This window comes from Meleagris gallopavo, chromosome 14 (assembly GCF_000146605.3).
Source record: "Meleagris gallopavo isolate NT-WF06-2002-E0010 breed Aviagen turkey brand Nicholas breeding stock chromosome 14, Turkey_5.1, whole genome shotgun sequence".
NCBI classification, from domain to species: domain Eukaryota; kingdom Metazoa; phylum Chordata; class Aves; order Galliformes; family Phasianidae; genus Meleagris; species Meleagris gallopavo.
In genome coordinates, this window is record NC_015024.2 from 12,754,489 (window position 1) to 12,767,538 (window position 13,050).

Here is a 13,050-nt window from a genome sequence, read left to right on the forward strand (position 1 = left end):
CAGCTCAGGCTGCACAGGGTCCCATCCAGCCTGGCCTCGAGGACCTCCAGGGATGGGGCACGCACAGCTCTCTGGGCAGCCTGTTCAAGCACCTCATCAACCTCTCAGTGAAAAATTTCCCCCTGATATCTGATCTAAGTAGATGTGATCAAATGCTTGATGGTCAATATACCTATTTTGCAGTGTGTGCTCTTTTAAATGCTTGTGAAGGCAAACACTGTACATTATTAAGGCAGCAGTGTGCCTGCCCTGTGGAGTGCAGGGAGATGTGAGTTGACTTAGCCTACATTTTAAGCGTGCTCTAATCAAAAGCATCCTAGTTGCATTAGCAGCATGATGCTGAGCTGCTGAGCATTGCACCGATGAGGCTGTGCCGTTCCTGGTTCCGAAGCCTAGTCTCTTTCCCATCCAGTGCATGGGCAGGGCAGGATCACCTTCACTAGCAACCAGAAAGTTCCTAAAGAAACTAGCATATTTTGTTCAGGAACTTTCATGGTTGAGGCTAGCAGTGAATTGAAAGTCTAGGGATAGGTGCATTTGTTTAGTTCTGTTCTGCTGTTGTGTTTAGTGTGGTCTGGCTGTATTACATGGATTTCTCTTATGTTTTTCATAGTGCTGGTGTTGGCAGAACTGGTACCTACATTGTGATTGACAGTATGCTGCAACAGATAAAAGACAAAAGCACAGTTAATGTCCTGGGTTTCCTGAAACATATCAGGACACAGCGCAACTACCTCGTCCAGACAGAGGTAAAGATTGCAGTGGGGCTCACTGTATGGCCGTTCATTTTTATGTTGCAGTCAAAGAGCAAATAGATTTTTCAGTTACATCCCTGTAAGTATTGAATATATCACAAGATATTTGTTGCACTGAAATGCTTCTCTTTTTCTAGACCAGAAACTTCAGATTTTGCTTATGACTTTTTCGGAATTGTGTTAACAGTTGTGAATGGTTTTGTTTTTTTTAATTTGGCCATATTTGCATGTGTGGCTTGTTTTGTATACCCTCCTTTGGTGCTCTACCCCTCAGTTAAAGCCAGCCATTTAGTTTATTCCTACCTTACATGCTATGTTTTTGTAGGAGCAGTACATTTTTATTCATGATGCCTTGTTGGAAGCCATCCTTGGGAAGGAGACTGAAGTATCTGCAAACCAGCTGCATAGTTATGTTAACAGCATCCTCATACCTGGCATAGGAGGAAAGACACGATTAGAAAAACAGTTCAAGGTAAGGCTTATCACTCCCATCCAGAGGGACCTAATTTCTCCACTTTGTGTTGCTTGGCATGCCTTCCCTGTTTGTTGTCATAGATAATGAACCTAACCAGAACACTTGATTAGCACAGCAGAGCATCTTGGGAAGTTCAGGGCTCAACAAGTCAGCCATGCTTCTGGGAATCAGCACTAATGCTCTTGAAGTCAAAGGTGCAAAGTGGAATATGAGCATTGCTTTGAAGCGTGCTGCTGATAGTCTCCACATTTTGAAGGAGCTGAGTATTCCTGGGCATGTGGGTAACTTGGCTGGAGGTCTTCCTCAAAACAGTGATTCTTATGCATATATATGGAGAAAGAAATTAGATGAGGTTCTTAGTGCAACTCACTATTTCTGTGTTGTAGATAAATAATTTAGAATGTTTTAATACCAAGAAACACAATATGCCTTTCTCATTGCTAATAGCTGTGCTTGCTGCTTTTCCCTGCTGTATTATAGCTGCATTCATCATGGCCAAAGTTAAATTATTTGCTTGTATCTATATGAAACCTACAATTTTCTGATTGTATTTTTTGAATGCATTTATAACTTTTTTTGTGGGACTGCATTTCATATGATCATGAAATTCACATGATGTCAGTTTTCACACTTAAACTCAGTTTAATAACCACATAAGGAACTGAAGCTGTTAAATTTTAACAGGTGCAAAGCTATTCAAAAAATGAACAAGGTAGTCTCAGAATTCATTTGTAGAAATGTCAGTACTTTCAATCAAGAAAGACATTCCAGGTGCATAATTGCTACATCAAAGAAGCAAGCACAGGAGTGTGCACACACACGCAGGAGAGAAAGACATTTTATTAGAAAAGAATTATTCCACTGCTATAAAAAATATCAAATTCTAAGGATGAAGATGTTTTCTTACGACTTATGGCAAAATTTGCAAATTTGAAGTGCCATTTTCCAAAATGGCTTACTTACCTTGCTAGAGCTGCACAAGTGTTTAGAAACTCTGGAGCTTCCAGTGTAACAATGCCAGTACGTAGATAAGTGAAGTGCTATCATGATTAGAGTGGGTTTGAAACTGGGACTAAGAAAGCAGTGATTATTAAATTTTTCCCTGATTTCTGCTGCTACCTCAGAGCTGGCAGAAAATAACTTGTGCTCATGCCTTGGTACAGAAGTTCACTTTCAACTGACTGAGAGTAAAATTACCCTGAGTAATGAGTTGCTAGTGCAAGAGATGAAAAAACCACCTTCACCCTTCTTTCTCAGGGAGAGTTCCCCATACACTGGGGGAATATTCAAAGACAAATCTGCCTCCCTGACTTTTAATTGTCCCCAAATGAATTTAGCAGACCGGATCATACAACTCTCAGCCTCAAATCTCTGCTGCTGGTGTGCTGAGTGGCCTGGCAGAAAAAAAAGGTATTCTGGAGGAATTATCTTGCTTTCATTTTGAAAGAAAACATAAAAGTTTGTGGGGGGGGGTTCATAGTTTTATTTTGCTAGCTTTTCTTCCTTGAGACTTGCTTCCAACTGAATGTATCTGCAAGTCTTTGAAATATATTCTCAAAGATAACTGAACGTACTGTTCTGTGAAAATGCATTTTGATGGAACTTCATTTTCAGGATGCTTCAAAGCTAAGAGCTGTAGAGATCTTTTTAGCCATTAAACAAATTGTATGAAAAGATGATTTCCATTGGCATCTTGAGTACTTTAACAACGCGATGTATTCTTCTACTGATGCTTCTTCCCAGGAGTTGGCAAAGAAACACCTCTCTTCAGTTAGAGTGCTGTGAGGACTGACTTACTACTTTATTCTCTTCCAGCTGGTTACACAGTGTAATGCAAAATATGTGGAATGCTTCAGTGCTCAGAAAGACTGCAACAAAGAGAAGAACAGGAACTCATCAGTCGTCCCATGTAAGATCGCATCTTCGGTTTGATTACCACCTAGCGTAACTTTTTGTAGTGAACACTTCCTGTGTTATGCATGAAAAGGCATTGCCACAAGGAAGAACAAATGTGAACTATATAGACCAAGCTGTCTTGTCTTCCAGAATTGCTCGGACACTGAATGAAAGAAAATAGTTATGGTGTCAGTTAGATATACTGTCCAAGTGAAATGTTAATGTGAAGTGCTTAACAATTTGAATAATTAGGTGGAGGATAAACCTATGGAATGCTGTGATAATTACTTTGATGCAGCTCCCAGCTCAGGTGAGATCTCCCAGAGTGATTGGCACAAGTGTTTTTATGATGTACTTTATAGTATTGCACATTTTCTGTGTGCAATCCTTGCTCAGATTTGAGGGCCACAGTTTCACACTTGTTAACATGGAATCTGTGCACAGTTGCCAGGCAGCATGAACTTGCTAAGACCAAGCATAGTCATGATGTCATTCCCATCACATTGCCCAGAGCACAGGGCATACAGGACAAGCAGTACTCAAAGTAGTGCAACGCTATATGGGCACAGATTTGGTCCATTGTGAAGTTTGGTAACAAAAAGAGAAATCATCAGGATATACGTTATAAACAAAGGTGAATGGACAGAAATAGACTGTATGACCTCGCAGATTGTGTCATGTAGCTGCAGTGATTTCAGTTTGGCAGTAGGAGCCTGTCAGTTGGCTTCAGGATGTTGTTGAACCCAACCCTCAAACATAAAGCAGTGCAGACCTGCTGAAGAACATTCACTTGCTTCTGAGTTGTTACTCTTGATGGAAGGGTTTTATCTGAGAAGGTTATCTCACCTTCCGGATGGGAGGAATGAGTGGTGGCTGTGCTATGGAGAGGTAGGGAAAGCAAAATCAGTCACCTGGGTTTTTGTGCTGCTAGAAACAAATAGAATGCTACAGTCAAAAATTACCTGAAATCCCCTGTTATCACTGCATATACTGTTATTCGGTAATTCAGCCTGCTGTGAAAATCTTTGCGATAGTAAAATTTGATTCCTAAAATTACTTTGTCCTTGTGGGAATATTGTGCAACGTTCTCTTTTATATTTTGTGTTAGCAGGCAGTGCTTTAACACGGTTAAGTGCTGGCCTGCTCCTGCAGGAGATGGGAGCTGCAGTGTTTGGTTTGTTAACGTTTGAGAAATTCCTGCTTTCTGCAATGGGCCATGACCAGACTTTAATATTCTTTTTCTTTTTATCTTTGTCTTATAGCTGAGCGTGCTAGAGTGGGCTTGGCACCGCTGCCTGGAATGAAGGGAACTGATTACATTAATGCCTCTTATATCATGGTGAGGAAGCCAACACCTAATTACAAAGTAAAATCAATTCTGAGGTGCTAAATACCAGATGACTATAATTGTCTTAATTCTGTATGTAATGGCTGTGTATTAACGAATGAGATTTTAACACCTTCCCCGTAATGTAAAGCTATTAACTGTGTTTTATTAAAGATTGTTGCTTAAGAAAATTAAATACTAGATGCATTTAGATGGAATGTGTATTTTCCTGAGATACAGTCAAATAAATACTGGGATTGAGAATAAGTGAAAACAACAGGGACTTTGGAGGCTGGAAATGGCGCTACAAAATTACAGTTTGTGCAAAAATATTGTGGAATATAATGAAATAGGGTCATCATGTGTCCCCAGAGATAAAATTAATGCTTCAGAAGTATTGAAGGCAATAAGTAACTGTGGTTTGTTTTGCTGGAAAAGGGCTACTACAGAAGTAACGAGTTCATCATAACCCAACATCCGCTGCCACATACAACTAAAGATTTCTGGCGAATGATCTGGGATCACAATGCACAGATCATCGTCATGCTGCCGGACAACCAGAGCCTGGTGAGTGAAGCACCTCCTTCCCTGTGTCATGGAGCAGTGATTTAGCTCAGCAGGCCACTAAGGTTGTAGAATCACAGAATCATTAAGGTTTGGAAAGACCATCAAGATCATCAAGTCCAACCATCAACTCATCACCACTGCGCCCCCTAAACCACGTCACTAAGTGCAGCATCTACCATCTTCTTGTGCACCTCCAGGGATGGTGACTTCCGCAGCTCCAGGGTGGCCTATTCAAATACCTAAACACTCTTTAAGGAAGACATTTTTCTTCATATCCAACCTGAGCCTCCCCTGGGTCACTTCATTGCATGCTATAGCTACTTTCCGCTGAAAGCAAAGCCAGTTTACAAGTCACCTTCTCAAACTTTTCCCTAAGCTTGTTACAAAAGACTAGGGCAAGGACTTTGTGAGGAGCAAAAATACAAAGCAAAGACATTAGAAGAGTTGCTTGGTTCCAGGAGTCTAAGGCCAAGCAGGACTTAAGGCTATGAAAAGTTACAGAAGTTATTTTAATGTCAGCAAAAGTAAACATGTATGTTAATTTGTGAGACAAAGAGAGAGAAGCAGGTGACACAAGTGAAGTGCTAATCAGTACTTCCGTGTTTTCTAACATGTCTCAAGAGGACACTGCAAAATAATTAAGAATTAAAAGGTTTGGTTTTTTTTCATACATGCATCACTAAGGTGAACAGACAATTGTAGCTGAGAATGGTAGAGAAATTGCCTTCGTTACAGCTGAAAAATAGCAGTCATGAGAGGCAGCAGTATGAATATTATACTAAATACTAAATATAATAACATTAAACTAAAGAGGCAGCATTCTATATGCTTCCCATGTGCAGTGCAACTGCAGGGCAAAGAGCATTCAGTGAAATATGATTGAATCAGAAAGTACTAATGAAACAGACAGTGTCAGGTAGAAATGAAGAGCTTGATCTTGTCTTTAAAAGTCTGTAGACTGGCTCTGCTGAACACTGGACGCAGCTGTATCACTTACAAGGATGTCTGGTGCCAGCTTTCATCTTCAGTGAGCCCAGAATGGAGGCTGTCTGGCAGGACAGTAGTGTCTGTGCTTTGGTCCATTGTTTGGTTTGTGTCATTGGCTGCCAGGGAGGGGTGGAATGGGACTGAGACAGCATCTTCCCCTACCCTTAAAAATTCTACCCCTAAATGAAGTATCTGTCTGTCTTCCACCTAGATCTGATCCAAAAACCTTCCACTGACATCCTTGAGTTTTGACTTAGACCACAATAGATACAAATTCAAAATAGTAAGCAATTAATTGTGAAGGTCAATGAGTTTTTTTAAACAACTTCTATGAAAAACTCTGTAGGCAGGAGGTAATACAACACAAAGGTTAAGTACAAGTGAGGTAAGAGAACCATTTCCCTGTGAAACCAATTAAAAAGCAAGTGTTACCTGTTTAGACTCACAAAAGAGGGGCCTGGCAAGCTTAATGACTTCTAGTAGACTAATAGTAAGTTGGTTTTAGACAAAAATATCTTTTAAATATCAGCTCCTTATCATCTCTATGTATCAAACCAGTTTTTTGATCTGCTGGATTTTTCAGTCGCACACAAGGTATCTGAAAGTCTGCAGTAGTGTTTTTCCTTTCCTCCAGGCAGAAGATGAGTTTGTGTACTGGCCAAGTCGTGAGGAATCTATGAACTGTGAGGCCTTTACTGTGACCCTTATCAGCAAAGACAGACTGTGCCTCTCTAACGAAGAGCAAATTATCATCCATGACTTCATCCTTGAAGCTACCCAGGTAAAATAAACCTCCAATTTGGGGTCTTGGCTTTTCTCCAAAATGTTAGTCATGTCATTTAAATACGGCAGAAGAAAAGTTCACTAGCGGTATTGAAAACTGCATACCTGTAAATGCATGTGCACACATGTTGCTCACAGGGGAAAGTTGTTCTCATTGACTCCTCCCTCTCACATCTTCTACTTTCAGGTGGATCCCTCTAGCCAGCGAGGCTGTAGTATTTAGTGTTTGACATATTTGAAAGTGAAAACATTGTTTGTCATTCAGTAATTACAAAAGTAGATTGAATTATTCTTTGTAAAGTACACCAAGGTTTATTGTCCTGTTTCTGTTTATAAAATTCAGTATTTACAGTGTAATTGTTTGGGGTGTTGATTAAGGGGGATTATTTATCAAGTGCATTTATTTTGAATTAAAAGTCTGCCTCTAGTTTGGTTTCAGAATTGCAGCTAGATTTTGCTGCAAAACATTGGTTTGGCAAACCCTTTTAAATTTAAATTCCTTGGTTACTTTCCTCTTGTTTGAATTTTGACCTGTGAACTCAGAGGGAAGCCATGAAATAAAGAAAAAAATCTTTATCAATGAAAATTGTATTATTTTAGGATGTTCACCAGCACAGAGATGCTACAGCTATGTATCTTTTTTCTTTTTATATACGCAGTTTGGAAGAAGATTCCTTTTTAGTGTGTAGCTAGGCTCTTCTTTCATCGTGGAGTGGATAAATGTGAAACTGAAGTAGCTAATGCTGAGGCTGATTTTTCATTTCAGGATGACTACGTTCTGGAAGTCCGCCACTTTCAGTGTCCTAAATGGCCAAACCCAGATGCTCCCATAAGCAGTACCTTTGAACTTATCAATGTAATTAAGGAAGAGGCCTTAACAAGGGATGGCCCCACCATAGTTCACGATGAGTATGTCATCTCTTTTCTCTCATTTATGTGAAAGATATACAAGGAATTACCAGGGTACTTGTTAGGATTGATGTCTATTTTTGCATGAAATGGATGGGGTTTTGTGGTCTAAGGAGCAGGATCAGGGTATTTACATTTCCAGGGATGAGGTTTCAGTTGGCACTGAGGCCAAATACGTTTTGTTTGTTGTAATTTTTGTGTTGGCTGTTGTCTTGGGTGGACTTGGAAAGCGAGGCTGTGTTTGCTTTGTATGCAGTTTGCGTGCTTCTGTACATAGAAGTGTCCCAGACAAATTCTACAACAGGTTTCAGAACCCAGCAGAGCCCAGGTTCAGATAAGGTTCTGTGTGCCCAGTAGAGGCTTATGGAAACCAGTGTCAAAGCAGACCTGAGCTCATGCCTGACAACTCGGGTTTAACATGCAGGTAAGACACAGAACAGGCTCAGCTTGGCTGTGTCTCAGGATGAGCAGCAGTATCTCGCCACAAGGATTTCAAGGTTTTCTGAGAGTAGTTTCCTTTCCCTTCTTTCTTCTTCCCTAAAACACCCCAAGGAGCCATATGGTGCCAAGTGGGAGGGAGCCCGTTAACAAAGGGCCAGCATGTCCCAACACTTGTCTCTTTTGTAGTGTAATAGTAAGCATTGTCTTGCCAGCTATGCTTGAATGCCCAGTTATAAAAGATGCTAAATACTGCATTGCATATTATTAATTTGCATTCATTATGGAGCTGCAAAATACTGTTGCTGTGAAGCCAGAGCCTGAGTCTAACAGGACTGTCTTTGGAAGAAGCTGTTTCATGGTGGGCAGATTGCTTTCAGGAGTCACCCTGCCATTAAAATCCCAAGGCAGCCCAATTTCTGACACTGCTTGGGTTGTCCTTTGAGCGGACACCAAGGCAGTGTAAATGACTGCTAGCCCTCAAGCCCCTGCACTGGGGTCTGTCAGCCCTTTTGCCACTGCTACAAGACAGATGGAGTTAGTGGAAATCTTAGAAATCTTCACCTTTTGTGTAACAGTGTTACTGGTGCACCCTGCCATTCCAGTGTTCGGGTCAGCTTTGTGTGGTTGCATGTTCCAACCTGCTGCTGCTGAGAGCTCTCACTTCTTATCAGAGTATTGCTGCTGCAACAGGTTCTTCCCAAAAGGTTCCTGCAAATGATGCCTTGGGCTGAAGGAAGTAGTTTTCCTCCCACTGTTTCCTGCCTTGCTGCTGCACGGCGTGAGCTCTGCTGGCTTTTGCCAGCACTTATTAATTCCAGGCTAGTTTTAATATTCATGCTTTGGGCAGTCTGAAGTGAGGTTTTGCTGCTCTTGCAGTACTTAAGATTATGTTTTACAAAATTAGAACCATTATTGATTTGGGTATTCATATTAGACCTAAAGAAAAAAATCAGAATCTCATTTCTAACAGTGCTGAGTCATTCTTTCTGTAAATTGCTTTTTTGGTTTATTTGTCATATTCAATGATTTTATTTTTATGCCTAATACATAATTTGGATCATGCTTTTCACTGGAACCAAAGCAAATGTAGCTGAAAATGAAAATTTCCCTTTACTACATGCAGCTACTATATCACATAATCCACTAATAATTACAACTGCGGATTAATTCCAAATATATGAATTTTCAGATACTAAATGCACGTGGTATTTAGGAAATACACGGTGGGATGAACTTGATAACAACATTTCAAAGTAGTTCTAAAATTCCAACTGGAGACTTTAAATATAACTTTAATATAACTGCCCATGTGCAAGCAACTACACGAAGATGTGTTACATAACTTTCCGAGCGTCAAGCATTCGGCGTGCTGGGAGGTGGTGGTAAGCAACCCAAGTGGAAATGAGGCCGTTGGGCCCAAGAAGCATTTTGTTGTGTTCCACCCATGGCACGCACAAAGGCCATGTGCCCAGCGTCCCTGCAGGTGATGAGGCACAGCCATCTCCATGGCCCTGCAGGAGCCCTGCTTCTTCTATAGATTTTTCATCAAATATAGCAGGTCTATTGTGATCTGATTTCTGTTTCCAATTCCCAGGCAAATTGAGTTTCCAAAAATCATATGAAATTAAGTCAGCATATGTCTCGATTTCCACAGGAGTGCTGTAAAAAAAATCCTAGTGGTAATCTTGTTATACCAGATGGCATTGCAGCACTCGCTGATTACTTAAGTTTTTATGTACAGTTCTCCAAACAGCTTATGGAGTAAGTCAGCACCAGTGTCCCCTTTTGCAGGTCAGAGTGTTTAGATACCAACTTCCTCAAAGTCACAAAACTGGGACAGAGTTTCAATCTCCTGAGTAGTGAGAGAGCAGAGTTCAGCTGCAGCTCCTCAGAAGCAATTATAGGCTCCTGCTGCTTAGGATCCTTTGTCCCCTGCCCCACAGAGGCACGTATGACTCCAGCACACCACAGATTTAGCAGCATAAGATTTCCATGTGGCCAGTTATGTCGAGGACACACAGTCCTTCCCCTGACAAACAGGCATCACTCATGTTCTTCCTAAGTGACAGCCCAGCTCAACTTACCAGGATCTGTGATGTCTCTTGGGTCCCTGACTCAGGAGTGTTGCATTTCGCTTAGGAGTCAGACCTTAGGAAGACTGTGAGGTGCTGCCCCACTTACTTGTGAGCACCTCGTATCCATGTTAGCTGTATTTCATTATCAGATGCAGAGGAACAGACAGGTCTCGTTTCTTTTAATCATTTATGTTTTGCTTGAGCTCCTGCTGATGTACTTAAAATACGCTCAGCTGTAATGCAGATCTTTCAGTACGTGTGGCAGGCAAGAACTGATTTCACTGTTGCACCCTGCAAGCTGGGTATGTTTAAAAGGCTCACATCCTTCTGCTGATACAGTTCTTCATACTGAGTAATGCAGATATCCTGAGATGAATGGGGTACCATCACATTTCTTTGTTGTTGTTGTTGTTAAGATGACCAAAAATAAGCCAGTATAAAGCAATCATCTGCTAGACATGAAGTTGAGCTACAGTAATCAAATAAAGTCCATGTCAACATTTTCATGGCTCAGTGTCGGGGTGCCCAGGTATGTTTCTGAGTATCTTATCCTGTTGCTGTGGTTTTTCAGGTATGGAGCTGTGTCAGCGGGAACGCTATGTGCCCTTACCACTCTGTCCCAGCAGCTGGAGAATGAAAATGCAGTTGATGTTTTCCAGGTGGCAAAGATGATAAATCTTATGCGGCCCGGAGTTTTTACAGACATTGTAAGTCCTTAAATAGAATATAAATGGAGAGTTTATGAGATTTTCATCTGAGACCACAAGCATGAACTGAAACGCGTATTGTGTACATTAGCAAGCCCCACTGCTTCTATGCCTTCTCTTGGAATTTAAGCCCACCACTGATCTAACATGGTTATGTATTTGAAATAGCTGAATGTGGAACAGTTATCAATGAAATGATGCATTGAATTCATCATATGAAATGATACAATGTGCATCAATTGTACGTTACTGTTTAAAATCAACATGGTAATGGAATAAAGAGGAAAATAGGGCAACTGGACAAATGTCCTTCTTGCTGGGAAATTAGTAATGACATTGCAGTGTTTTTGCATTATTCTGTTTCTCCTGCAGTTTCCTTATAATGTCAACAGAAAGACTTCTCTTCAGTGGGCAGCAGATCAGCCATAATATAAAATGCTCACAATTAGGATGTTGGGGTGATAATGTTAAACTAAATTAACACAGGCAATCACTCTCAAAGTATTTTTCTGTGATATATGTATGTTTCTAGTAACAAATATCCATGACCTTCCTTAAAAATGCCACATGTATGTGCCACTCACCTGCATGCGACGAAAGCATTGAAATAACCTGTCTTTGTTTTCCAGGAGCAGTACCAGTTTCTTTATAAGGCAATGCTGAGCTTGGTCAGCACTAAGGAGAATGGAAATGGTCCCATGACACTGGACAAAAACGGTGCTGTGATGGCCAGTGATGAATCAGATCCCGCAGAAAGCATGGAGTCTCTTGTCTAATTGGAAACCTGAAAAGGCACTTAATTTGTAGAACTTCTGAAGACTGAGCGAACTTTTTTGAGGCCTTTTTTGCCAGACTCTAGGTTATACAATAACCCAATTACTTTTTTACACTGATAAAAGTTTTGATATTTATTTTTTGCCATTTTATGTCTTAATGGTATCCTACTGAGCATTTGCACCTCTGTTTATTTCACACAGTGAAACGCAATTTTATCTAGTTTGCACTATATGATCAGTGTTACTGCCTATAATCTTCTAATACAAAACAAGCCCTGATGTGACATTCCATGACAACAAACATGCTTTTTCTGTTTTGTTTAAATGCAGTGACGTTTTGCTAAACTACAGAGACCCTTGAATTTTAAACCTTGAATGCTAGGCCAGATGGATTCTTTCTTCAACAGATACTGTACCCCTTCATTCCATATTTATTATTTTAATTATCATGTCACAATTTTGGTAATGGTATTCTGCATTCCAGTGGAGTGGATGAGCAGCGTTCATCCTTCTTGACAAAATGTGGCAGGTGATTATTAGCTAGAGTGAAGGTGTAATAGCCTTGTGGAGCAGAAACAATTATTTCTGTATTGTTTCACATTACTGTTTTGTACACTTACAGACCTAAGACTTGCTTCACATGGAATAGAAAATCACCTACAATATAATTATAAATTAGATGCAATTCATGTGTGGGACGCAGTGATAGGTTTTGATTTTACAATCTTGAAGTTTCTCCATTTATGCAGAAAAATGTCAGTTTTTGCTTTTAGCCAGCCCTGCAATGGGAAAATATTTTGGTTTGATTTTCATCAGAGTCGATACAGTAAGAAATCTCCTACAGCCCCAGATCAGACCTGTTTTCAGATATATTGAAGGTAGCAATATTTTACATTACTAAGCTATTCAATATTTTAAACACATTAATTTCCTTACTATTTCTTGAATATGACCTCACACCTAATGGTATGTTACATGATGACAGGCGTTTCTTAATTTCATAACTGTTAGATGCCATTTTTACAGGTGTGTAATTTTCATACTTTAGTGCTAAAACATAAAGTACTGATCCATATTTACTGGTGAAGCAAACTAATAAAAAAAACTACCTATAAAGTTACATTCTCCCTCTTTTTTTTTGCCAGACTAATTCTTTAGTACAACCCTAGTTTATTGTGTTTTCCCTCCCACACCAATGAAATGGTTTTTCCCAGATTATGTAAATCATTTGAATTATTGTTTGGAGCATCTAAGTATACATTCTCATTGGCTCCCTTTTCTTTTGCATTTCATTGCGATTCAACAACGTTCATCTTTATTTAACAGAAGAAGTAAGCACATACTTAATTCTC

The 13,050-nt window shown here is 40.1% G+C and overlaps 1 protein-coding gene across 1 annotated transcript in view; it reads left to right on the forward strand.

Moving 5' to 3' along the window:
• Window positions 1-12,818, forward strand: part of PTPRG (protein tyrosine phosphatase receptor type G) — a 301,167-nt gene extending 288,349 nt beyond the window's left edge. The window contains exons 21-29 of the mRNA XM_031555513.1: window positions 614-749; window positions 1,081-1,227; window positions 3,046-3,139; window positions 4,389-4,465; window positions 4,892-5,020; window positions 6,642-6,788; window positions 7,557-7,699; window positions 10,787-10,922; window positions 11,552-12,818. Of these exons, the coding sequence (XP_031411373.1) occupies window positions 614-749; window positions 1,081-1,227; window positions 3,046-3,139; window positions 4,389-4,465; window positions 4,892-5,020; window positions 6,642-6,788; window positions 7,557-7,699; window positions 10,787-10,922; window positions 11,552-11,698 (1,156 nt within the window). The 3' untranslated portion in view covers window positions 11,699-12,818. The remainder of the gene's footprint in view (window positions 1-613; window positions 750-1,080; window positions 1,228-3,045; window positions 3,140-4,388; window positions 4,466-4,891; window positions 5,021-6,641; window positions 6,789-7,556; window positions 7,700-10,786; window positions 10,923-11,551) is intronic.
• The last annotated feature ends 232 nt before the right edge of the window (window positions 12,819-13,050 follow it).